Consider the following 27,915-nt stretch of genomic DNA (forward strand, 5'->3'; position numbering starts at 1 on the left):
CTCATAGCTGCAAAGCTAAAGAAGCAAACTTAAGACACCAAATGTCTTGGCTGGTCTTAGGGTGAGGGGAAAACTGTGTACATCCGATTTTTTTTGATTAACCATGCCATTAAAGCAGCGGTTCTCAGACTGTTCCTCGGGGACCACCAGTTGGTCCGTATTTGTGCTCCATCTCCCACACACACATAGGGATAGCACCAAAATGTGGACCGTCTGGTGGTCCCTGAAGACTGGTCTGCTTTAAGGTGGATGTGATTTGGCGTAAGGCAGGGCTTCTCAACCACTGGACCACAGACTATCAATGGGCCTTGAAGCACCCTCTTGTGGTCCTTGGGCCGGTACAGAGGGGGGAGAAAGTGGGCTTGTGATGGCGCTTTGTCATAAAACAGCAAATAATCTTAATTCAAGCTACGCAACAACAGCATGCAAAGTGGTTTCCTCTCATTTTGCCTCTAGAAAGAAAATTTATTGTGCCGAAGTTTCAGTCGTTCAAAAACATTTAGCTTAATTTGCCACCATACTTACAATTTGCCAATACACATCACATTTTCCCTGTGTGCCCTTCATCCTTCGTAGTGATAAGTAGGTGGACTTTGAGGTGGAAGGGGTTGAGAACTCCTGGCATGATATGACAAACATATTTCTGAATGAAGCACCTTATTAGCAAGGGCTTCTGAGCTAGCTCAGCATTTGGAATGAGGTGGTTGGTCGGCGTGTAGGTGAAACATGATGTTATAGTCGCCCCACCCCAACCCCCCACCAACCCCCCAAGGTGAAGTGTTCAAAACTCAGAGGACATTTTGGGGGCAGGCAAAATAACAACAAATGCTGAGTTATGTTGAATATAAAAAGGCACATGAAACTTACAAAGTCAAGAAGGTCACTTTGGGTTTGGCTTGGTCTTGACTTTGAGATGACACTCCTATACAGTGTAAGCCTTCCATTTATCGGCCAAGAATCTTATAATGATTAGTCATAATAAAAAAGATACCTAGGGTGAACTGGAGCTACCCAGAAGGAATGTCCTGAACATAACTGGAGCATTAAATAAATCATAAATCATATTTTTTTTTCAAATATAATCTGACATTTCCACAGATATGCATACATAGTTTACAGTTCGGAAGTAAAGCAACACGTTTACAGTACATTGAGTAGCTACAGAGAGCAGATGACACAAGAATAGCATTGGTATCACAACTGGACTTAGAAAATCTTTGACATTCACAAAGATGGAAAAAATCAGTCCTGAAATCAGACTTCTACAGCACATAGTGATCAGAAAACAGGTTCCCAATCCCGGTCCTACACAGTTTTCTGTTTTCCTGGCTGATATTGGTGGCTTTGGATGGTGATTGGTGTATGTATATATATATATATTCATGCCAGTTTGTGCCCATTTCTGACCAATATGAACTGCAGGAGACCTGATCTAAGCTCAGCATGACCAAAATCTGTTAGGAGTGAAATTAGTAGGTAAAGTGTTTCTGGTATTACTGTTTAGAGATGTGTTACAGGCCCAGGAATGCAGGTCAGGCATGTTGCCTGGATGGCAGAAACTTCACAAAGCAGTACAATATGTTGTTTCAAAGTGATATTTTCATCAGGAAGATGTCAACTTTATTGTGTGTTCGATTCTGGAAAGAAACCATGAAAGTTAAAATCATAAATCATTTCTCAAACAAGAGCAGGCAAGATCAGAGGAGTCAGATCTAAGAGCAGCTCTCTAGTGCCCCCAATGGTGCAAACCGAAATAGCAAGAAAATCTAAATTACGTCACCGACACAAAGAAATTACATTGCTAAGATCTTACAATGAAAATAAGAGAAGATCGTCTGAGAAACCAACAACTAACTCCAAGAAAATACAATCTTCTGTGTGTCTCCACACCTGGATTTTGAATAATTTAATAGATTATTCAGATCAGTTTGATGTATAGCAGTTTATTCTAGAGAAAGTCAGAAATGTTAATGTTCTGAAGACTGAAGAGTCTCTAAAAGCTCCCTTCAACTATTACATGAAATAGTTATGAATATGTTGCCAGACATTTGAAACGTTCTTTTACAATAGTTTTAGAATAAAGTTTTGGCCTAAAACATATTGTTTCATGGCAGAGATACATGCAGGTTGTTGTTGAGGGAAATAATCCCCAAAAAACATCCAGATTTCCAGATTTATTACCACTTTACTATTATCAGTAGTACATTTAAAAACTCAAAGGACAGGTGTACGTTATCTGGTTGTTTTGGATACTAAATAATGGCTATACTTGTGTTGCAGACATCATGACTTCTGGTTCCCATTACCACCACTGTAAAGAAATAAGTCTACAATTTCACACCAAACCAGTCTGAATGACCTTGTTTACGCCTTATCGACTGAATTCTGTAGCAATGTTGAAAAAATCAATGAAATTCCTCTTTAACTGTAACTCTTATTTGGATTTCTGCTTTCTTTGAATTTGAGAACAAAATAGCCTGTAGCTAACTACGCAAAATATACATCTCTTTTCTCCTGAGCGATGGAATTGTATTAATGTGACCATATGTATTTGAACGTCTTCAAATCTAACTGAAATATTTGACCAAGTGACCAAACTGCGTACAGTTTAATTTATGGCAAGAAACTAAAACGAAAAAATGCAAGACGTTTCCTCCTTTTCAAGCCTTTAAATGCTCTGTTTTGCTTTCTGTACATTGTCCAAGATGACCTTTCTGACAAACCAAAATCAAAACAATATCAGACTGATATCTGAATCAATGTGTAAGATTTTGGACAGTATGATATATGAGTGATATTCAATGTTTTCAAATACAGCTGTTCCGTATCCCTCCACACACTCAGAAACGCACACTGCATCAGCTGTGTGTGTGGGTTTGACAGACAGGAGTGTGTTCTGCTACAGGTACATGCCGTTAATGAGGTAATCGGACTCCTCTGTGGTGAGCGGCCGAGCTTTCTTCATCCTGTGGCGCACCAGACGCAGTCTGCAGGCCACCATCAGCAACAGCAGAGCACTGATAATCACCCCCAGAACCAGCGGCAGGATCGCACCTGAACAGACACACACAGTTAACAGAGAACATGCTGTTACTAGGCAACTATCATCAGTGCTAGAAGCGTAACAGTGCCTTCGATTCTACTTTCACTCTCAACAGATTTCTAATTATTACGTGTAGTGAGTAACACTTCCGCCTTCTACGCTATAGACTGGGGTTCAATCTCCCACCTGGGCAAGCACCCTATACTATAACAATAAGAGTCATTGGGCAAGACTCCTAACACTGCCTTCGCCTACCTGCGTAAAATGATCAAATCGTAAGATGTAAAATGATTATTTAACATTAAACAATTATTCGACATTATCGAGGATGCTGCTCAGTCCAAAGATAACCAATGTAGCATAGCTCGCTCATCGACATCATTCAAAATGAGCTAAATTTCAATGATTTGACGGTAATTCACTTCGGGTATCGACGAGTACTAAAAAAAGTACAGTACGGTATCGATGCATCCCTACTATTCACATAATTGTAGCAAAAGAGCATCGTAATTACTAAATGCAGACTGCACAGCAATGTTTTAACACAAGCTGGCATTTTGTAAAATTGTTGAGTAGAAAATGACTGTCATGGTCTCATTTTTAACCCTGGGCACAGTTGAAGCCTTAAACTTAAAGTGTGCTGCTAAAGAAGTGAAAGCTTGATAGCAATGGTTGCTAAGCGGTGATTGAAGGGCTGAGAAAATAAGTCTTGAGATGAATTTAACTAGTTTAGAATAAGTGAACTTTAACTGATGAGGAAATACAATTCCAATATAGCTGTCGTTATTAGTTTAAATAGGAATTCCACCAGACTTTTTTGCATAATTACATCATTACGAAAAATGCTTTCTTCCAACAGTAAAGTTTGGCTGAGGAGGGATTATGGTCTGGGTCTGTTTTTCAGGGTTTGGCCTCAGTTCCAGTGAAGGGTGATATTAATTCTACAGCATACAAAGACATTTTCGTCAATTATATGCTTCCAACTTTGTGGCAACAGTTTGGGGAAGACCACTTACTGTTCCAGCGTGACTGTACCCTACTGCGGAAGTGGGCTCCATAAAGACATGGTTTGACGAGTTTGGTGTGGAGGAACTCCAGTGGTCTGCACAAAGCTTTGACCTCAACCCCACTGAACAAATTCCCACATACACACCTTAAAATCTTATGGAAAGCCTTCCCAGAAGATGGGAAGCTGTCAGGGCCTCCTAGGGTGGGCCAACTCCATATTAATGCCCATATAGTGTATGTTCTCGTATGTTATTAATGTCAGTATTGCACCTACCTGACTCAGGGGGCGGCTGTCCCCCCAGGACTGTATGAACTTTAGCTACTGGTTGAGGGTTCTGAGGAACCAATGCAGAATTCTGGGGTTTGGCTTCAGAGCTGGGAGACTTGGTGGCTGTGGACACACAAACGTTCAGGGTTACATTTAGAGATAATTATCTTCAACTTGACACATGATTAGAGATAAACATCTGAAATCGTACTGCATGTCAGATTTACTTAAAAGATACATTTAAGGTGACAGTTCAGCAAAGAATCGAATACATGGACAAGTTTAAGATCAGGAAGATTGAAAAGAACTTCATCCCAACTAAAAGAATACAGTGGAATGAAATAATGTTCTCCAATCCATCTCAAACCACATCCTGAACTGGTTTGAGGGATCAGATAGCTGTTTGTTTCTAATGCATCTTATTGTCTTCTCTGGCCTTTTCATGATCAGACAGCTATCCAATCAGCCCAAGATGCATGAAGTGGCTAAGTGTAAATAGGCCCCTTGAGATTACTTAACAGTTCACTACAATTTGAGGCAAGTGTAGGCCTTTAATCTGCTTGATGCTAATTAGGTTACATGCTTCCATTATATGTTACCTACATTAGCCTCACAGCTCCAGTGCAAAACTAAAAAAGAAAATTTCAGACACCATCAGTGACATTTGAGATTAAGACTGTACATTTTTAGCTGAACTATTCATTTAAAAGCATAATTTGTTATTTGTTAATAAGGAATGAAATGTCTAGATTAGTAATAAAGACTGTGTAGAGGTGTAACAACACAATGTACATACTGGACTGTATTGTATCTTAAATGGTGGTGTGAAAGTTAACATGTTAGTAACACTTTCCAGCAATAAATTATTAATGCCACAAATTTAACCCTATTAATTTTCCAGTTCGACTCTTTGAGCCATCTGTTGTTCCAGCGTGAAGCCCAGCTGCTGGAGTGATGTTGATATGACTCCACAACTGTGCTTTAAATACAGCTTTTAAATTGTGAGAACTTCCCTGGGTGAATCTCTTGATAAAAGTAGTTATTTCCATCTACTGCAACGCTGTGAATTTGTTTATCACCGAAGTACACTGAGTATGAGGTTTCACTTACAAGCAAACAGCTGATGCAGACAATGGGCCTCATTTACCAATATCTTCACAAGTTTTTTCTTAAATTTGTTCTTGAGAAAGGTCCTAGGAAAAAGTCTAAGTCAGATTCATGATGTGTTCTTAACCCTTCTTCACACCTTTGTGCTCCCGAATGTGTGTAGATTCTGTTGTCACCTAAGAACAAACCTCAAATAAGAAAACACTGGTCAATGTCAGAATCTTCGTGAAAACTGCGTAAGTGGGTTTTAAGAAGAAATTTCTTCTTTAGAACAGTTGGTGAATGAGGCCCAATACTAGTAATATCAGCAATGTTAGTACTGGGCGATGCCTGTGCTGGACAGTGCTTGTGGGAGAAATAATTGAGAAGCAGTAAACTAACAAAAGCAACATCAAAGTACAAAGCTCTAGTTCCCCTTGAAACAAGACATAGCATGACATACGAGATCGACAGAGGTATAATCGCAGAATAGTTGGAAATGCATGTTTAGGTTCATGTAAACTCTGCATTCACATGATGACATTAATGTTACTGAATTACTGAAAGCAATGAAAACATCCTGACTTGTTCTGCTTATATACCTATAATAAAAAGTACTGCTTTTCAAATGAAAAGTATTTTTTTTAGGTTAAATTTGAGCAAAAATACGATTAATCGCAATGAAGTACACCAAACAATGCAATTAATCACACTATTACTCGATGTTACTGAATTATTTTAAAAAATGACTTACTGAGAGAAATAAAAACACAGTGGTGAAGCTTACTTGTTCCACTTATATAGCTGTAATAAAAAGTACTGCTTTTCAAATGTAAAACTCTTTCTTTAGGGTTAAATTTGGGCAAATATGATTAATCGCAATGAACTACACCAAACAATGCGATTAATCACAATATTACTCGATGTTACTGAATTATTTTTAAAAAGTGACGTATTGAAAGCAATAATAACATAGTGGTGAAGCTTTTTTTGTTTCACTTATGTAGCTATAATAAAAATATACAGCATTTTAAATGTAAAACACTTTCTTTAGGGTTAAATTTGGGCAAAGAAATCTGAAATAATCAGAATGAACTACACCAAATAATGCGATCTTACTGAATTATTTTAAAAAAATGATTTATTGAAAGCAATCAAAACATGGTGGTGAAGCTTACTTGTTCCACTTATATAGCTATAATAAACATGTACTGCCATATTGAAAAATCAAGACACCATCAAATCATACTAAATTAGGAATATTGTGAATTGCTACACCCCTAGCAATGTGTGCAGCGCTCATAAAAAAGTAATTACTGTTGTAAGAAAGTTATGCCAAATTGGAAATGGGTGCAAAAATATGGAATGTATGGATTGAGGAACATATAGCAGAAGGGTCGTACCTGTATTTGTCTGAGTTGTAGGGGGAGGTGCCGCAGTGGCTTGCTGATCTACTGGAGCTGTAAGACATTGACATTTGCATCAGTTACACTAAAAGCGTCACTCAGTCTTCGGAAAATGGAGGAATTATCCAAACGTTTTTCATGTGGTGCCCTCACCGGGTTTCTGGATGCACTCAGCCACACAGTCCACCTGCTGCAGGAAGTTGTTACGGTTTCCTTTGCAGCCCCCATACAAGAAGTGCTTGCACTCTCCGGCTGCAGGGTCATAATACCAGCGTGGGAAAACACCTCTACATGGGCCAACCATGGGGGGCTCCATACAGGGACCTTAGAGAGGGAGAAAGGAAAAAGAGAGAAAGAGAAAGAAAAGGTGGAGTGTATTAATGCGTCTAAGTGTGTAAGAGAGGGAAAGGGGGAAAAAAGCCTAACCAGGCATAGGGGGCTGCCAATTAGTGAACCCCTTTACATCACATACAGCACTGTGCCAAAGAAAAAATTACACAGAAGCCTCAACAACTAAATATAAGACATTTTTCAATATTTTGTGTGTCCATCATTGCCTTTATCACAGCCTCCAATCTTGCCTTCAGTTTTTGAAGGAAATCTGCAGGGATATTTTTCCACACCTCCTAAGTTCAGTCTTAGAAGTTGGTCACATTTTCTGCTTCTTAAGATCCAAATTATCCCAATTATCATCAATCCCTAAAACCAGTCCACATCTCAGATGTCCAGTTTCAGTGTCCTAGCGCAAATATTCTTCTTTTTTGTCTTTTTCCTTTTCTCAGTAAGAGCTTCTTGACAGCTAAACATCCTTTCAGACTCATATGCTTCTCACGCTGGAAGGATAGACAGAAACATCTGTGGATTTCTTCAGATCTTAAGCAAGAGTGGAGCTCGATTTGATCCTCTCTCTCAAATGTGAAAGCTGTAAGTACTGTTTAACTGACAGTTTTGGTGGTCTTCCAGGTCTTGGACAGTTGGTCACTAGCCCATTTTTCTCTATACCTTACTTACTTTGCTTATGCAAATGGATTATCATATATCTAATATCCTCAGAAATACTTCCTTTAGCCATTTTAGATGCAGATTTGGAGGACAAAGCTGTAACTGGTTTTAAGATTGAAAGATGGAAGATTTAGGCCCAAAGTTTTATTACACACTTCTATAACCTAAGAACAGCTCAACCAGTTTGCATTGAAGCACCTGTAGTTACTGAATAATAAGCCTTAGTATGTAACATGCCTGGGATTTTAATGGGTTAAACCGGCAGTCGGTGCACATAAGTAAGGAGTGGCCGAATTAAATACTTGTAGATTTGATATTACACTTAATTTTTAGGCTTTTGTGTACTTGAATTACTTGAAAAATGAATAATGTGTACTTATTGGCCATTCTGACTGAAACTAAACTAACAAATGCGTGATCTTTGACTTTTGCACAATACTCTAAGTTGTATCTTCATGCAAGCATTCTTCTCAGTACTGTCCCTGTGAAATAAAACGAAATAAATAAGAAAATAAACAAGTCAATAAGAGCGAAAAGAGGACGGGGAGAGAATCTCAGAGTCTAGATGCCTTTTGAATGTGTGGCGGCTCTAAGCTCAGTGCAGGATCAGGTAACAGAACACAGAAGAGCTTTGTTTTCCACAGAGAGAAAGAGAGGGAGATGGAAACTCTCCTCCGAGGTAAACCCCCTTCTAATTAGACTGTTCTGCCTCTATACAGAATCTTCTCAGCCCACGCATTAACTGACAGTGTTCCAGCCCTCTGTGGGGTATGTAGTCAGTGTGCTACTTTTCAAACCCTCCTTTATTGCTAGCTGCATAGAGACAAAAGACAGTAGGAAATTCGTATTTATGACCATATGTGCTGATTGTTCCCTTGCTAGCTTTGATACCGCTTTTAATAGAGCATTTGTCTATGATTTGGGGCTTCTGGGCTGCGTTGCCTTGGCAGTATTGTAAGATTGCATGTGTTTGGGTGGGTGTTTCTAAGCTTTCTAGACTAGATTAGAGCTGTTGCAGTAGCAAATTTTGAACATTGCAGTGTTCAGGTTCCTTATCACTGCGATATACAATAAATAAATGGAAGCTTCCATAAATTCAAAACTTTGGCCTTTATCTTTGCATGAGTAACTTAAATTCTGTCCACATGAATCTGCAAAATCTTACTTTTCTCTCTGCATTTCAGCCTTCCGTGGTCACAAAACTAGCGTTTTAGGTCACTGAAAACAGGTTTTGAAAATGCTCTCCAGGGTAGAGATATTTGAAAAGGTTGTCTGCTGTTTTTTTCGTGTGGATGTGTGAATTGCTTCTGTGTGCTTGGCAATCTGAGGGTGATCACATGTTTAGTTTTACTTGTCTATTAGTAGTGCAAAGGCATCTGAATGTGCTGGGCTCAGTTCATTTAAATGAGGTGTTAAGTTGATTTCAAATATTAAAAATAACCCAATGAATCTAAAGATATGTGACTTCATGATCATTAACCAAAGTCAGTTAGTAAACTAACAAAAGCAGTTGTAGTTTAAATGGAGTAAAAATCTAAAAAAAAAACTTTATAAAGCTTTTATTTTCTGGCAGAGGTCAGACGTTGAATCTGTGTGAAATAATGAATTATGTGCATTTTTTTCAGACGGGTGTGAACAGGCCTTAAGCCTGCTATGAAGCTGGTGTTCTTACCTTGGCTGACTGAAGGCTGTTGTTGTTTGCTCTGGACAGGGGTCTCTGTATTGCGTGGTTCTGCAGGGATCATGGCTCGGCCCTCTGATTCTCGTGCTTCTCCAATCTGAGAGGGAGCACTGGACGTGTGAGTCACGGCCTTACGACCTCCATCGACTTTGCCATTGAGAAACACGCACAACAAAATGCCATTCAGTACAGAAGGTTTCAGTCACATTGTAGTCCCTATTTACATTAAACATTAAAGATTACAGTACATTTCAGCAGAGCTCCAAATTACAGTACTAGTTTAGTATTAGCATTAGGAGGCATTAAGTAAATTCCGTATGCTCAACACAGTGATATGTTAAGCATGTAAGTGGCTATTCAAACTAATCCAGAAACATGGTCAGACTATATGTTATGGGTCACTCGCCTACTCTAATGCTCTACTGACTCAAACTCACAGTTCCTGCAGAAGTCTTCATCTGAGCGGTCAGGACATTGCTGCTTGCCATCACATGCGTAACTAATGTCGATACAGCAGCCGTCGTCACACATGAACTGATACCGCGAGCAGTGACGAGTACATACTGCAGTAAAACACAAGATTTGAATTTACACACACATGATTAAGAATATGCAAACATGCCAAAGCTTAATGAAATGGGTTTCCATGGCTGAGCAGCTGCACTGAAGCCTAAGATCCCTATGCACAATGCCAAGCGTTGGCTGGAGTGGCGTTAAGCATGCTGTCAATGGACTCTTGAAACGCATTCCCCGGAGTGATGAAACAGGTTGCACCACCTGGCTACTGCCTACACTGAAAGACTGACCTGGCAGTCGGTTGGACAAATCTGGGTTTGTCGAGTGCCATAAGAACACTATCTACTGATGGTAGAGGTTGATTTAATAAAATGGCCAATGAGTGTATGTACTTCTTGGTCACTTTATTAGACCAACCTATCTTGTGGCTTCACGTTGTAGGTATACATTTACAGACTCTTCTTCCATGCTCAGTTAGTATTGGCCATCCTCAAGCCCATCTCCAATGGTCAGTTTTTGACCACTATATCCTGGCTGGATATTTTTGGGTGGAAGACCACTCTTGGCCTAGCAGTGACACACTCCTACCAGCCCCATGCACCCTACCATGTCAGTGTCACTGCCCACCATCCACATAATATGGTCCCTCTCCATTGATGGACAGGGTAGAGGGTGGCTAACAAATTGTGCAGCAACAGGTGGGATACAGTCTGTAACTGTACACTTATATGGTTGACCAATATAGATGGTGTTTCTGATAAAGTGGCCAAAATGTGCTGGTACAAGGTATGTGTTTCTAATAAACTGGCAACTGTAAAGAAGAGAAGAGAGAGACAGCTGAAGACATGGAACACAAAGCAAAAGTACAGGGAAGAGCGATTTGAACCTTCTGCATGATGCTCGGGTGCCAGTACAGTGACAGAGACGTTATCCGAACTCCTCTGTCCGATGGTGTCAGTGACGGTCATCTGGAAGGTGTAGACGCCCTCTCTGAGTCCGCTCAGCTTCAGCAGACCTGGGTGAGTCACCTGCGTGAGCGGCAAATATGCCTTTAGCTGGTACCTTGACCTCCTTCAACACTGTACGACTCTGTTTATCACTTCAGATTGTACTGTGTAGGCCACCAGTCTTTAAATGTCAAGACTGAACTCTGTACAAGTTATCACTACACACACTGTAGAGTCCAATGACCCCTGGTCAGTACAACAAAACTTATTTTATCTTTTCTTATGTGCTTGTTATGTATCCTTATAGAATAAATTAAAGAGATACATTCTAAAGAAACCAGTCTGTTTTACACATAGCTTGGTCAGAATAGTTTGGCGAAAAATGGATCAGCCAAGACATGCTTGGTGTCCAAACTTTGATTGTTTTAGGTTAGTGCTGGAGCTATGAGGCTAACAAAAACTGAAAGTCAATAGTCACCCAAATCTTTTCTGTAAATATAACCACAAAACTTCTTGAAACTCACTCAAACCACAGGCTTGTCAATGTGGTTTAGAGGACAGTATGACTTTGTAATATAAAAATGAACAAAACTTCACCAAGTAGTCGAACACAGCAGGCAGACAACCGGCAGACAACCTGTGTTGTGTCAATTTCCACCTTCCCCTGCAGAATCCAACTCCCATTCATATTTACACGTCATGAAAGCATACGAACACTACATTACATTCATGATTTCTACTGTTTCTAGTTATAAACATGTACACTATACTGCCAAAAGTATTCACTCATCCATCCAAATCATTGAATTCAGGTTTTCCTATCACTTCTATGGCCACAGGTGTATAAAATCAAGCACCTAGGCATGCAGACTGCTTCTACAAACATTTGTGAAAGAATGGGTCGCTCTCAGGAGCTCAATGAATTCCAGCGTGGTGCCGTGATTGGATGCCACCTGTGCCACAAGTCCAGTCGTGAAATTTCCTTGCTACTAAATATTCCACAGTCAACTGTCAGTGGTGTTATAACAAAGTGGAAGTGATTGGCAACGACAGAAACTCAGCTGCGAAGTATTAGGCCACGTAAAATAACAGAGCGGGGTCAGCGGATGCTGAGGCGCATAGTGCACAAAGGTCGCCAACTTTCTGCAGAGTCAATTGCTACAGACCTCCAAACTTCATGTGGCCTTCAGATTAGCTCAAGAACAGCGTAGAGAGCTTCGCGGAATGGGTTTCCATGGCCGAGCAGCTGCATCCAAGCCTTACATCACCAAGTGTACACCTGACTGCATTGTGCCAAGTGTAAAGTTTGGTGGAGGGGGATTATGGTGTGGGGATTGTTTTTCAGGAGTTGGGCTCGGCCCCTTAGTTCCAGTGAAAGGAACTCTTAATGCTTCAGCAGACCAAGAGATTTTGGACAATTTCATGCATCCAACTTTGTGGGAACAGTTTGGGAATGGCCCCTTCCTGTTCCAACATGACTGCGCAACAGTGCACAAAGCAAGGTCCATAAAGACATGGATGAGCGAGTTTAGTGTGGAAGAACTTGACTAGCCTGTACAGAGCCCTGACCTCAACCCGATAGAACACCTTTGGGATGAATTAGAGTGGAGACTGCGAGCCAGGCCTTCTCGTCCAACGTCACTGCCTGACCTCACAAATGCGCTTCTGGAAGAATGGTCAAAAATTCCCATAAACACTCCTAACCCTTGTGGAAAGCCTTCCCAGAAGAGCTGGAGCTGTTATAGCAGCAAAGGGTGGGCCGACATCATATTAAACCCTATGGATTAAGAATGGGATGTCACTCAAGTTCATATGCGTGTGAAGACAGACGAGCGAATACTTTTGGCAATATAGTGTATCTTCAGTTTGCAAATTCAAGATAAACAGTTATTTACAAATAGAAACAACAAACATGTCTAACGTAATCTGTGGCATTCATACACCTGCATGATGTTAAGAACACAACATGGCACAACACCTGTTGTCTGAAATGGCTGCCTGCAGTGTGCAACTACATGGTTAAGTTTTGTTAATTTATACACAAATATATATTTGTATAATTTATATACAAAATGTAAATAAAAACATTTTGTATATAAGAGAGTGCACATCATTTAAATCCTATCTTTAATTGAAAAAAGTTGGGATGGGACAACAAAAGTCTGGTAAAGTTGTGTAATGCTAACAGAAACACCCAGTGGTTAATTGGAAAAAGGTCAGTGACATGACTGGGTATAAAAGGAGCATCTCAGAGAGGCTGAGTCTTTCAGAAGTAAAGATGGGGAGGGGTTCACCACTCTGTGAAAGACTGTGTGGGCAAATTTATTAGCAAAAGCATGTTGCAATTTATGTCAATCATTTCTCACTCAAAGCTCATGGAAACAAGGAAAACTCCCGCTGGAAGTACAGATCAATACCACAACTGTGTTCATGGGTAGAAGAAGAGATACACTGTTATGAATTGATTTAACAATATCAATACAATAATCTAACTCTAGACTTTTATGTGTTAAGTTCAGCTTTTTCAACTGAAACATTTTCCCCTCATGACAGAACTCTCCTTACACTCAGATCTCACGTCATTCCTGATCCACAGTTAAAGTGCTTTGTGTCGACTCATTTCTAAATCTTCATAATTCAGTCTCTGGGATGTTAATAAAGTCATTCAGAGTGGTTTGATGTGAAATGCTCTGTTTCAGAGAAACTTACTGACTCAGTGTTCTTTAGAGTGGTGGTGATACGGAACACAATATCCACAATGCAAATAAAACCCTTTTATTTACTATGCACACTGACCAGTGAAGCTACATGCGTCTTCTGACTTTTTATATATAATGCTGATTTGATATGAAATGTAGCGTTAATTATTTTTTTCTCTATTCATGGTGTGTAAATTTCATGATAAATGGACCAATGGCCTAAAATGACTCCAAAAAAAGTCTGGTTACACTGACTTACATTAAAAATAAAGTATGTTTTTCCTTTTCCTGTAAAGTTACCATTTTGGAGATATGAGCAGCGTTATATTGCAGGCAACTCACAACATGCAACTAGTTTCACCGTGTAAAGCCAACCTTAATTGTCATGCAATAGGTCATAATGTTTGGCAGGACAGCTTGTGTCACACGCTAATTATTGCTGTGTACTCTAGTTAGCCCTTCATTACATCAAACATTATGACATGTGTCATGACATTTACCAGTAATGGCAACATGACACTATTATATTACTGGACAAAATCTGTTAAGACAACACATGACAGCATGTGCCACAACAGGTTTATGACATATTCATGTCAGTGTTACCAAATGTTGTTTTGTTGTGTTTTCCTAATCAAACTGAATTCAGTAGGACCCTGCGTAGGACCCTCAAATGTCCAAAAACAGCCATGGTCCTGGTCCTTTAGCAGTTTGCCTGATCTTATACACTGATCAGGCATAACATTATGACCACCTCCTTGTTTCTACGCTCATTGTCCATTTTATCAGCTCCACTTACTATATAGGTGCACTTTGTAGTTCTACAGTTACAGACTGTAGTCCATCTGTTTCTCTGCATACTTTGGTAGCCCCCTTTTACCCTGTTCTTCAGTGGTCAGGACCCCCATGGACCCTCACAGAGCAGGTACTATTTGGGTGGTGGATCATTCTCAGCACTGCAGTAACACTGATGTGGTGGTGGTGTGTTAGTGTGTGTTGTGCTGGTACAAGTGGATCAGACACAGCAGTACTGCTGGAGTTTTTAAACACCTCAGTGTCACTGCTGGACTGAGAATAGTCCACCAACCAAAAATATCCAGCCAACAGCGTCCTGTGGGCAGCGTCCTGTGACCACTGATGAAGGACTAGAAGATGACCAACACAAACTGTGCAGCAGCAGATGAGCTTTCGTCTCTGACTTTACATCTACAAGGTGGACTGACAAGGTAGGAGTGTCTAATAGAGTGGACAGTGAGTGGACACAGTGTTTAAAAACTCCAGCAGCACCGCTGTGTCTGATCCACTCAGACCAGTGCAACACACACTAACACACCATCACCGCTTCAGTGTTACTGCAGTGCTGAGAATGATCCACCACCCAAATAGTACCTGCTCTGTGAGGGTCCATGGGGGTCCTGACCACTGAAGAACACGGTAAAAGGGGGCTAACAAAGTGTGCAGAGAAACAGATGGACTACAGTCTGTAACTGTAGAACTACAAAGTGCATCTATATAGTAAGTGGAGCTGATAAAATGGACAATGAGCATAGAAACAAGGAGGCGGTCATAATGTTATGCCTGATCAGTGTATATAGCTAATTTCAGATGCATTGTGAGCCCATATTGCGATTGTGGCATATTTTAAAGGCACACTGTGTGCTGTATCTGCGCTAGTAGTATGTCTGATATCTGCTCTGTCTGTGTGAACACACTGAAGCTTCACAATACCTCTATTGTGCTGCTGAGCAGGTGGACAGGAAAGCCCTCTCTCACAAACACAATTACACCAGACTCTCCGGCCATTTTCTGTGAGGATGGGGGGTTGGTAGGCAACGAGGCAATATTGCTGGTGTCTCTCTGGCTCTGTGTGTGTGTTCCTCCAGTGTTTATCTGCTAATTTAGATCCTGATAATATCTACCATCCAGCAAACACAGCAATCAGTTCTCTTTCTCTGTACTCTTGACCACAGTGGACGAGACTCACAGGAAAAATCAGTCTTTATCTTGATGTAGTGAATGAGCACTGCGTCATACGCCACGCCTCCTCTGCCTCGTCAACAGGCCTCTGCTGAGCGTCAATTTGTAGCAAAGTCCTTTTAGGAAAGTCTGTCCACTTAGCGGCCATCTTGGCAAAGCCACCGGGCAGTTACAGTGGGGCAAAAAAGTATTTAGTCAGCCACTGATTGTGCAAGTTCTCCTACTCAGAAAGGTGAGAGAGGTCTGTAATTTTCATCATAGGTACACTTCAACTATGAGAGACAAAATGAGAAAAAAAATCCAGGAAATCACTTTGTAGGATTTTTAAAGAATTTATTTGTAAATTATGGTGGAAAATAAGTATTTGGTCAATAACAAAAGTTCAACTCAATACTTTGTAACATAACCTTTGTTGGCAATGACAGAGGTCAAACGTTTCCTGTAAGTCTTCACCAGGTTTGCACACACTGTAGCTGGTATTTTGGCCCATTCCTCCATGCAGATCTCCTCTAGAGTGATGTTTTGGGGCTGTCGCTGGGTAACACGGACTTTCAACTCCTTCCACAAATTTTCTATGGGGTTGAGGTCTGGAGACTGGCTAGGCCAGTCCAGGACCTTGAAATGCTTTTTACGGAGCCACTCCTTTGTTGCCCGAGCGGTGTGTTTGGGATCATTGTCATGCTGGAAGACCCAGCCACGTTCCATCTTCAATGCTCTCGCTGATGGAAAGAGGTTTTGGCTTAAAATCTCACGATACATGGCCCCGTTCATTCTTCCCTTAACACGGATCAGTCGTCCTGTCCCAAAAAAACAGCCCCAAAGCATGATGTTTCCACCCCCATGCTTCACAGTAGGTATGGTGTTCTTGGGATGAAAGTCAGCATTCTTCTTCCTCCAAACACGACGAGTTGAGTTTTTACCAAAAAGTTCTATTTTGGTTTCATCTGACCACATGATATTCTCCCAATCCTCTTCTGGATCATCCATATGCTCTCTGGCAAACTTCAGACGGGCCTGGACATGTACTGGCTTAAACAGGGGGACACGCCTGACACTGCAGGATTTGAGTCCTTCTCGGCGTAGTGTGTTACTGATGGTAGCCTTTGTTACTTTGGTCCCAGCTCTCTGCAGGTCATTCATCAGGTCCCTCCGTGTAGTTCTGGGATTTTTGCTCACTGTTCTCATGATCATTTTGACCCCACGGGATGAGATCTTGCGTGGAGCCCCAGATCGAGGGAGATTATCAATGGTCTTGTATGTCTTCCATTTTCTTACAATTGCTCCCACAGTTGATTTATTCACACCAACCTGCTTGCCTATTGTAGATTCACTCTTCCCAGCCTGGTGCAGGTCTACAATTTTCTTCCTGGTGTCCTTCGACAGCTCTTTGGTCTTGGCCATGGTTGAGTTTGGAGTCTGACTGTTTGAGGCTGTGGACAGGTGTCTTTTATACAGATAACGAGGTCAAACAGGTGCCATTAATACAGGTAACGAGTGGAGGACAGAAGAGCTTCTTAAAGAAGAAGTTACAGGTCTGTGAGAGTCAGAAATCTTGCTTGTTTGTGGGTGACCAAATACTTATTTTCCACCATAATTTACTAATAAATTCTTTAAAAATCCTACAAAGTGATTTCCGGGATTTTTTTCTCATTTTGTCTCTCATAGTTGAGGTGTACCTATGATGAAAATTACAGACCTCTCTCACCTTTCTAAGTAGGAGAACTTGCACAATCAGTGGCTGACTAAATACTTTTTTGCCCCACTGTATTTCCACTCATACAAGACCAGGCTGAAAGGTTCATCATTTTTATATTGAAATTGCAATTAAATTATAGTCTACATTATCAACAGTGATGTCTTAAGTGGGGAACCTAATTTAACTTAATAACACAGAGTTTGTGAACTGCCTGAAGATAAGTTAGACCAATCAGAGGCAACCAAACCTCCATGTGTTGTGACATCACAACCACAACTTACTGGCAGTATGAACCTTAATTTGTAGAAAATAATCACAATTTAAATCGGAGCCGCAATATTAGTACGAAAAAATCGCAATTACATATTTTCCCCAAACTTTTCAGCTTTAATTACGAGAGATCATCAAAACTGAAGGCCAAATAACTGTTACATATTTGAAATCACTGGTAAAATCTGACAAAAATCTGTTCAGTAACCAACAAAAAACAGTTTTTTGGGGCTCTTCTGGCTATTGCACTTGCACAGATGTCCACAACTACGGGTGGCTTTTCCAGTTAGTGGCTTAACCAGCAAGCTGACTGGCCCTTTTTACTGAAGAGGAGGACTTTCTCTGCAAACAGACAGCATGTTGAGAGTTCAGAGTTTTCCTGTTCATGTTCCAACCAGCGACCTGTCTCCTCCTTTATAATGCCTCTGTTTGTATTTTAGCTTGCAGCTCACTGCACACAGTCCAAACATCTCAAACAAGTAGCGCAAGCATGTTCTGCAGTGCTAAGAACATTTCAGCAAATTTAGTGTATTGGCCCATGATAGATTGAAGCCTATTGTGACGTACAAATCTAAGCTCCTACATAACCCCCCCATAAATATCTTTTTTTTGGACGTACTAAGAAAGCCTGTGTTTTCAATGAAAAATAATGTGAACTCTGCACAAGGTAAACCTTTGACAGAAATATCAGTCTATATAACCAAAATAAGCCATCCAAGAGCAGCTTACCATTAAAAAACATTTCTGGTATTTGCAAAATGAGAAAATTTAACATTTAAAATCAGCAGTCAGCTTTTTTTTGCTTTAAGGCAAAGGTGGGGGGGCTACTTTGAAGAGTCTAAAACAGAATACCTGCTGGCATCTGATATATTCGTTGCAGAACACGGAAAATTTTATTTATTATTACTTGTGTAGCGTTAGAATTACATCTGATACATTTTTCACCACTTCCAGAACTGAAGTCTGCAACAGTTGTTTAACTAAGGTACAACAAGATGGAAACTCATTAAAGACTTTCAACACCACAAATCCATAAAGCCTAATGAATATGAGGCAGCTAGCATGAGCAACTAGTATCTTTAAAGTTTCAAAGTGTATTTGCACTTCATAAACATATTCCAGTGTAACTGTAAAATTAATAATTAACTAACAGTTAATATGACTGGTTATTAGTGTCGGTATCAGCAACAACATTGTTATTGGCCTAAAAATTCCCCATTGCTGCATGCCTTGAGTAAACACACCCAGGTTTTACTGTGTACTCCTGAATATTTACCTTCATGTTGACGGAGGAATCTCCTTTAACGAGTGCCCATTCGTATCGCATGATGCCGTGGTCATCAATGCTGTCCCTGCCATCCAGTATGGCCCAGTCGGTAGGCAGCTGGACCATCACATCCTGTCCAGCATCGCCACGTGGGGGTTCGTCCAGCTCTGGTTAAAAACAAACATCAGTGTCACTCCTAACAACCCTGATCCAGACTCATCGGATCGATCAATTAAATTAGATATAATAAAAATAAATCAATCTTAAAAATACAACAAAATATTTTTCATTTAAAAAAATAACGCTGCTGTCAGAAGAAAACCTTGTATCTCCATTTTTGACGTTTTTAAGTTTTTGACATAATTTGAAAACACCTGTTATTCTTTACATTGTGTGTAAATTTCATGATGAATGGACCAAAAGAAACGGCCTGAAATTACTTGGAAAAAGGTCTGGTTCCATTGACTTACATTAAAATTAAAGTATGTTTTTTCCTTCTCCTGTAAAGTTAACATTTCGGAGATACTAGGTTTTCTTCCGACAACAGCGATAAGATTTTACTATAGCATTTTAAAGTAACTGGTAACCTAGCATAGCCTATAGAAACTAGATTGCTACTCACTGTAATGTATGTCTACTTGTGGGACTGTATTATCTACCAAATTACAAATATTGGCTTGGGGCGGGGATGCAAGAATTACCCCTTGTGAAACTGCCAACGTGCATTGTTTTTATATTAATATGTACCACAACTACTGACAACTTAAACTTCGATACTGTCTTTTAACCATGTCTCCATCAGTCTACACCAGGGGTTTCTAATCTTTTGCAACTTGTGGCCCACACAGACGACCACAAAAGCTTCTGTGGTCCACAATAAGATTTAACCAAGCTGAACTTTTTTTGAGCCACCTAATGAGAGCTGCTACCGAGTGCTTGATGTCAGGCTTGAAGAAAGGAGAGCTGCAAACAGTGTTTAGTCTCCAAGCGATGGTGTAAATTGTTGGGTTTTAAAGCCTCAGTTAAAAAGACCTCTGAGCTAACAGCACAGACTGGTAGTTACCCGTTTTCAGTTCTCCCCCACATGAAGCCCAGCGCATGATACTCACTGCTGTATTTTCTTCATTTTGTTATGTGATTGGTTTTCTGCGTTTTCTCAGTTTGAGACACGGTGGCTGCTTCACCAGCCTCAAGATCCTTTTGAAAGACCCTTTTAACCATTTATCCAAAATGGCTGAGGACTTGCGCTGAAAATATGCACATAAATCACTGCCACTTTGCAAGAACATCCACTGAGCTTGATATAAATATGACATTTTATTCTTGCAAGTAATCAATATTTGATCATAATTATTGAATGCGTCTGGTGGGATAACGCTGACAATGTGAACACCCTGGCTAAGATCTTTCAGTGACCTTTTTTCCCGCTACCATCAGTCTAAACCAGATGTGTCAAATTTTGCTATGAATGTTTTAAATTTGTCAAAACTACAATGTATTTGTAGTAGACCTTTAAATATTACATGAGTATGTGATCTATTACAACATTATACATATACAGCTCTTAAACCTCTTTAAATGTCCCCAGGAGGCATATATTTGCCTATTTTGCTTGAACTAGACACCTGGCATCTTTTCTTTTTGTGCCATAACTGCTGTCCCCTACATTGTTGTTGGAGTTTGGGGGTGGGAGCACATATTATGTTGCTTAGCATGCTGGGGATTGTAGCGCAGTGCATTGTAAAATGGGCTAATATTAATAGAAAATAAAAATAATTTTGCCTGACTTGGCCTGACTTGGTCTCACTTGCTAAACACAGAAGTCGTATGATCAGTCTATCTTTAGAAGCAGACAGTCACTACAAGCCTTCGTTCACAAAGCTGTGTGGTTTCGATTTACTGCTGCTGCCTAATGACTGTGACAGAAGCTTGTCTCACAAAATCATCAGTTAACGTTTCATTCACAACAGACGTGCTTATTAAATAACAATGACAACTACTCTTCATGATCTTTAACCCACAGTGCACAAAGAATTATGGAACATCATGACCTGTGTGAAAAAGAGGCATACTTAAGTACCCAGAGCAAATTTAATGCATTTTGTATGGAAATATAAATATACCTTTTGGTAATTTTGTATTTTAAAATAAAATAATATTTTAAAATAACAAATGCACTTGAATAAATAGATTTCTTAATATACTGAAGCATACTTAAACAATAGCATATATAATTGTCATCAACTTAAGTGTGTTATTTGGAGGCCTATTTTACAGCAATGACTTTTAAAATATGCCTTAGTACATTTCAGTTGCAATATACCTCAAATGTAGCAATCAAATACGAGTATTACTCTGCATTTAAATATGTTAAACGTGTAGCAGAGTTGTGTCTTAACAACTACTTAAATTGACTTCATTGCAACATAAGTTGGTCCGATTTAGACCAGAAAAGACATATTTCAACATTACTTAAATGTATTTAAGTATGTACTTGTGTTTAGTTATTCCAAACAATATATTTGAGTGTATACTTAAATAAGTTTCATAAAAGTACACTTAAATATGCTTTATATGTTAAGCGTATTTAAGTGTAATTAGTGATACTGAAATATACTTTGCATTGCATTTTAATTGCAGCATGAAGTTATATCATGAAGTTAACTTAAGCAAATGCTAAAACATATTTTAAATGTTGACTGAACAGTTACCCATATTTCCCTGCTAGTTTGAGTTATATTTAAAATATCTTTCAAATGTAGTAGCATTTTTGTCTTAACAACTGCTTAAGTTAACTTCATTGCAACACAAGTTGTTCCAATCTAGATGGAAAAGCACTTGTAGGCACAGAAGATGTATCTCAACATTACTGCTAATGTTTGCTCACCTGTATTCATTGTCAAGCTAAAGCATACAAGATCTTGACATAAATAGTTAGATCGCATAAGTCAGTCATCAGTCAATGTCAGGTGTCAATAGTGAACCATTTGCAACACAATGGCAAAAGTACAGAATTCATCCCTAATCCGACTGTCAAAGCAATGAGAGCAGGAGAGCAGACTCTGGGATAAGAGGATGGCTATAAGTTGAACTCAGGAAAAAAATTAAGTACAAGGAAAATCCAGGTTACGGGCCCTTTAAAAAATGATAGACATTGGACAGATGTTCAGATAATTAAACCCAAGATTCGATGACATATTTATCACACCCTGGAAGAGCTGAATGTTTACGTGACGCTGGGTTACTACATTCATTTTACTGCATTTGTAGCCCTTCAGAATAAATGGTCCTTTTGTCTGTGAGGCTATTCCAGGTGGATCTAGTCCCAATTTCCACATTTTATGCATGTTCATGAATTGATATGTACATGAAAAGTATCAGATAGCCGCACTGGCATTCCCATATCAGTGCATCTCCGCTTTTCAATAGTCCATTCAACGTCTAAGGCCAAGGCCTGTGACTTCACTCTAGCACTGCACAATCACCTTGAAACTCTCTGAATCACGCATTGTGTTATAAATGATTAACCACTGACTAAACAGCAATTCAGCTGGTCCAGTAGTGTGGGAGGAGGCAGTGTAGAGTTTTATTACACACTTCTATAACCTAAGAATAGCTCAGTAAGTTCCTGTAGTTACAGAGTTATGAGACTTAGTATTTAATAAGCCTGGGATTTTAATGGTTAAGAACATGCATGAATCGACAATTCAAGAGAAATTCCATTCATTTTAACATAATTCAATTGTTAAGGTGGAAACAAAGTCATTCAGAGTGGTTTGATGTGAGATGGTGGATTGTAGAGAAGTCACATTTCTTTAAACTGGTGGTGATAGGAACCAGCGGTCACAATGCCTAACATAGCAATAATGCAAATACAGTTATTTTATTTACTATTCAAAACTACCAGGCAACCTATATGTGCCTTCTGAGTTTTTATATCATTATATCATACTACTATATCATCACTTTTCCATGTTTGCCATTTATGAAAATGTTGCATAACTAGAAAAATCCTGTTGCTCTTTGCATTGTGTTAAATTTTCTTCAAGAACGGACCAGTGGAAATATTATTATAATAAATATTGTCTCATTCTAAGTTGTTTTTCCTTCTCCTGTAAAGTTACCATTTTGGAGATACAAGGTTTTGTTCCTACAGTGATGACACATAATACTTCAGACGTCTGCTTCCTATCACCACCACTGTGAACAATTCTAAATCTGTATGTTTCTCTAGAATGTGGCATTTCACATAAAACCACCCTGAATGACTTTGTTTACATCTCAATTATTTAATTATCATGAAATTTAGAACAATCTGTGGAATTCCGCTTAACGTGCTATTTGAGCAGGATCCGTTTTACCTGCAGAGGGAGTATAATTTAAGTGATTTTGATCCAGTATGAATCTGAAATGTCTGCAGTTTTCAAAGTCTGACAGTAATTACTGTGGAGTTAATGTCTTCTGGAACTGGCTGTACTTGGAGTTACCTCAGTAATAGCAGTCCTGCTCCCAGGGCTGCCTCTTGCTATAAGTGGTATAAGCAGCTGCTTGAGGATCTGAGCCACCAGGGGGGCCGTGAGTGTGTAATTTGTAAAATAGTTCTGAATATTCTTTGTACGAAAACTCTCAGTCCAAAGATTTTCACATTTTCTGATCATCAAAATTAATTAATAGTTTTTTTTTTGATAATTACACACAAAAGAGTAGAAATGGGTGGGGGACTCCTAAGTGGGATGCTGCTTACGGCCCCCAAATGTCCTGAAATGGCTGTCTGTCCATTTTAAGTTCATTGGCTGGGTTTGAATTAGCTTACTATGTACTGCTTGTTTACTGATTCTGCCCAAAAGTAGTAAGTAATATGTGTATGTGACCTACATTAATTTCTCCTGTATGCCAAAGATACCAGGATGACGTACCGGCCAAATTTACGAGTACATGGCAAGAGCTATTTGTGACAATCTGCATCCCAAAAAGCAACACGGCTGTTCCGGAGGCCAGGTCTTTCTTCGATGCATTAAAAAAGACAAACTCAAAGAAATTTGACCAAATGCTGCTGCACTAAGTGCTGCACTGAAGCCACACCAGCCCTATCTGCTGGTCTTGAGTGGGTTTGCTGACTTTGTCGATTTAGAAGTGAACTTACTACATAACATGGATAAAATAGTAACTCAGCCAAACAATCCGTTCAGCATCTTCTTTTCAGGTCACACTGTGAAGCCACACTGGTTATTATTCAGTCTAACTAGGTCATGTTACCAACTACAAGAGTAATGAAACTGAAATGACTCACAAATGGAGGACAACAGGTGTGTTTGGAAACCACACAAGTTTACCACACAGATGAACCCAAAGCTTACCATTTTTAAAGTTTGTTTGTGGCTTTGAAGATGGGTAGAAAACACCGTCCTGCGCTCTGTCTTGGTATAGAGTGTATTTTAAAACTTTCATGCAATTATCTAACCAGCCAATCGTGTGGCAGCAGTGCAGTGCGTAAAATCATGCAGGTACGAACTAGCAGCTTCAGGTAATGTTCACATCAACCATCAGAATGAGGAAAAATGTGATCTCAGTTATTTTGACCGTGGCACGATTGATGGTGCCAGACAAGCTGGTTTGACTATTTCTACAACTGCTGATCTCCTGGGATTTTTATACATAACAGTCGCTAGAGTTTACTAAGAACGGTGCCTAAAAGAAAAAACATCCAGTGAGTGGCAGTCCTGTGGAAAGACGTGCCTTGTTGATGAGAGGTCAACGGCGAATGGCCATACTGGTTTGAACTGACAGCAAGACTACAGTAACTCACATAACCTCTCTGTACAATTGTGGTGAGCAGAAAAGCACTTTAGAATGCACAGCTTGAGGTGGATGAGCTACAACAGCAGAATACCACATCAGGTTCCACTTCTATAAGCCAAGAACAGAAAGCTGAGGCTGCAGTGGGCACAGGTTCACCAAAACTGGACAGCTGAGGACTGGAAAAACAGCCTGGTCAGATGAAACTTGATTTCTGCTGAAGCAGATGGTGGGATCAGAATTTGATGCCAACAGCATGAATCCATGCACCCAGCCTGTCTTGTGTCAATAGTCTAGACTGGTGGACTGGTGGTGTAATGATGTGGAGTATGTTTTCATGGCACACCAATCAATTATTGCTTGAATGCCCCAGCCTATTTGAGTATTGTTGCTGACCATGTACATCCTAATGACTACTTCCAGCATGATAATGAACCTTGTGAAAAAGGAAAAGTCGTCTCAAACTGGTTTCATGAACATGACAATGACTTCAGTGTTCTTCAGTGGCCTTCCCAGTCACCGGATCTGAATCCAATGGAACACCTTTGAGAATTGGTAGAACGGGATTGCACCTGAAAAATCTGCAAGCACATCAACATGGACCAGAACCTCAAAGGGAATGTTTCCAACATCCTGTGTTCTACGGCATGAACAATTGAGCTTGTTTTGAAAGTGCTTGCTGAGTGTATGTGCCCCTACTCAGTCTACACCAGTTTAGCTCTAGCTGAAGTTATGAAGAGTGTTTCACCCTTTTGAATGAGCCCCGATACAGGGCAGCCAATAAGAACAGAGCTCATTTACATGGGTCACAGTAACAGTTGGGAGAGCAGAGAATCCCTGCCCCCCTGTAACTTCCTCCAGCTGATCCCAGGGGACCCTAAGCCATTCCCAGGCCAACTTGGAGATATAATCCCTCCAGCAGGTCCTAGGACGACCTCGGGGTCTCGTCCCAGTAAGCTGTGCCTGATAAACCCCCAGCGAGAGGCGACCAGGGGCATCCTGATCAGATGCCTGAACCACCTCAACTGGCTCCTGTCAATGTGGAGTAGTAGTGGCTCTACTTTGAGGTCCTCCAGGATGACTGAGCTCCTCACCCTATCAAGTAGAGTGTAGCCCACCACCCTGCAAAGGAAGCTCAATTCCACCGCTTGTATCTGTGACCTCATTGTTTTGGTCATTTCTCAAAGCTCATGACCATAGGTCAGGCTTGGGATGTAGACTGACCAGTAAACAGAGAGCTTTGCCTTATGGCTCAGCTCCCTCTTCATCACTACAGTCCAGTACAGTGACCGCATTACTGTTGCCGCCTGTCCCAGCCTGCAGCCGATCTCACGATTCCTCTTCCCATCACTCGTGAACAAGATCCTGAGATACTTAAACTCCTCCACCTGGGGCAGGTCCTTGCCCCTTACCTGGAGTGGGCATGCCATCCTTTTCTGGGCTCATTTACATAAACCAATCTTAAAGGTACAGTAACCAAAACAGCCAGCTCAATTCTAAAGGATAAAAATGTTGAAAATTAGTATGGAAATAATGATTTATGACTTTTTGGTGCATAAAACCACACAAATGCGAAGTGGATCTAATGGGGAAAATATACAAGACGGGCCCTTTACTCCCTTTAATCCAACACCTTGTTAATTCAGCACTGTGGCTTTTGCTGTTTGTGTTGATTCTGCCTATCAGTGGCGACTGTCTCCTCTCTTACCCCTCATCCACGCCTCTCCGCCTGCGTCCTCCTCCTCCTCCTCCTCGGCGGGCCTCCTCAGCGCGGCGGCGGCGGTGCCGTTGTGGCTGTAGGCGGTGAAGCCGCGCTGCGGCGAGAACGCGCACACGCTCGCGCCGCGGTACGTACAGTTGAAGAGGTAGCAGCGGGGCCCGTCGCGCAGCGCCGCGCGCTCCTCGTGCACTACCACGGCCACGGTGCAGCGCGGCTCGGCACAGCACGCGCGCAGACAGTCAGCCGGGCCGCGCGCGCCGCTGGGCGCAGACAGGAAGGTGGCGCCGCGCTCGATGGACGCGGCCGCGCGGATGATGCGCGACTCCGCGGCGTCGAAGTGGCCGAGGCACGCGCCTCCTCCGGCCTGCTGCTCTTCATCGCCCCTTTCCTCATCCTCCTCCTCCTCCTCCTCCTGCTGCCCCGCTCGCGCGTAGGGCTGCTCCTCGTGCTGCAGCTGCTGGCGGAACTCCTCGAGCAGCTCCTCCACGCCGCTGATCTTGTTCTTGAGGTCCGAGAGCGGAGAGGAGGACCGCGCGGCGCGCGAGCTCACGGGAAACGATGAGAGCACAAAGCAGAGCAGAAGCGGCAGCAGCGGCAGCAGCGCGAGGAGGCGCGCGACGGTTTTCTCCCTCATGGCGCTGTAAAGAAAATACCGGACGCCGCCCAGCGTATCAGCATCGTCTCCGCGCGCACAACTGCATGTTTATACTCGTACAGAGGCGCGAGCGCACACAAAACCGGCGTTTTCCTGACAGCGTTCGGCTCGGCAGGTGAACAAACTCGGCTCTGGTCCTCGGAGGAGGGGGATGCGCGAGCGCTGCGAGCACGCGCAGGCGCAGAGAGCGGAGGAGAGAGAGAGAGAGAGAGAGAGAGAGAGAGAGAGAGCATCCTTGCAAAAAACCGTGTTTGATCTGACGTCACCGGTAGGCCTGTCGAGGAGATAAACAAACCTGCAGCAAGCGAAGGGTGACGTCACCTCAGGCAGCTCCCCATCCTTTATTCTTCTACGCACTTTTAGCTGTTACGGAGCCCTTAAGGTGACATGGTGATTGTTTTTAACAAGACCTGCCGACGAATTAATATATTGAGGCCACAAGTGACCATATGGAGGCCATGAATTAATAAGTTGAGGCCACAACTTAAGTTTCTCATAACTCCTGGCTTCAATTTAATTTATTTGTGGCTTCGAGTAATTAAACAATAGTAATTAAAACAAGAAAAGACAAAAAATTCCCATCATTTTAATAAAACAAATCACAAAACAATGCTTATTGATTTTGAGTGAAATTGTGTGTGTGTGTGTGTGTGTGTGTGTGTGTTGGGGAGTGGTGCTGTAATGAACTACAATTATTTGTTCGCTAACTGTTTGAATGATGTAGACTAAAATCTCAAAATAATAACTCATTTTTTAAACACTTCATTATTTTGTCATAGTCAAAATCTCAAGATAATATCTCATTATTGTGATATAATCAGTCAAAATCTCACAATAATAACTAATTATTTGACATAATCCATCAGAATTTTACAATC

At 40.9% G+C, this 27,915-nt stretch overlaps 1 protein-coding gene across 1 annotated transcript; it reads right to left on the minus strand.

Annotated features, from left to right (window-relative positions):
• Positions 1-1,064: 1,064 nt before the first annotated feature.
• Positions 1,065-27,174, minus strand: lrp11 (low density lipoprotein receptor-related protein 11). The gene is made up of 9 exons (XM_036582390.1): positions 26,371-27,174; positions 18,876-19,033; positions 10,897-11,038; positions 9,932-10,057; positions 9,486-9,641; positions 6,965-7,135; positions 6,809-6,865; positions 4,326-4,442; positions 1,065-3,054 (listed from the first exon to the last, which is right to left on the minus strand). Exons 1-9 carry the CDS (start codon positions 27,014-27,016, stop codon positions 2,900-2,902), a joined length of 1,728 nt encoding a protein of 575 aa, XP_036438283.1. The 5' UTR covers positions 27,017-27,174; the 3' UTR covers positions 1,065-2,899.
• Between the last annotated feature and the right edge of the window lie 741 nt (positions 27,175-27,915).

Source organism: Colossoma macropomum, unplaced genomic scaffold (genome assembly GCF_904425465.1).
Source record: "Colossoma macropomum unplaced genomic scaffold, Colossoma_macropomum, whole genome shotgun sequence".
Classification (NCBI taxonomy): Eukaryota; Metazoa; Chordata; class Actinopteri; order Characiformes; family Serrasalmidae; genus Colossoma; species Colossoma macropomum.

Bases quoted from the DNA above. Each gene is read 5' to 3' on its own strand.
- lrp11 (XM_036582390.1), bottom strand. From the start codon at position 27,016: ATGAGGGAGAAAACCGTCGCGCGCCTCCTCGCGCTGCTGCCGCTGCTG. The intron at 9,642-9,931 runs GTGAGTTTGAGT...TCAATGGCAAAG, and splicing joins TGAAGACTTCTGCAGGAACT to TCGATGGAGGTCGTAAGGCC. The intron at 6,866-6,964 runs GTGAGGGCACCA...AATGTCTTACAG, and splicing joins TGAGTGCATCCAGAAACCCG to CTCCAGTAGATCAGCAAGCC.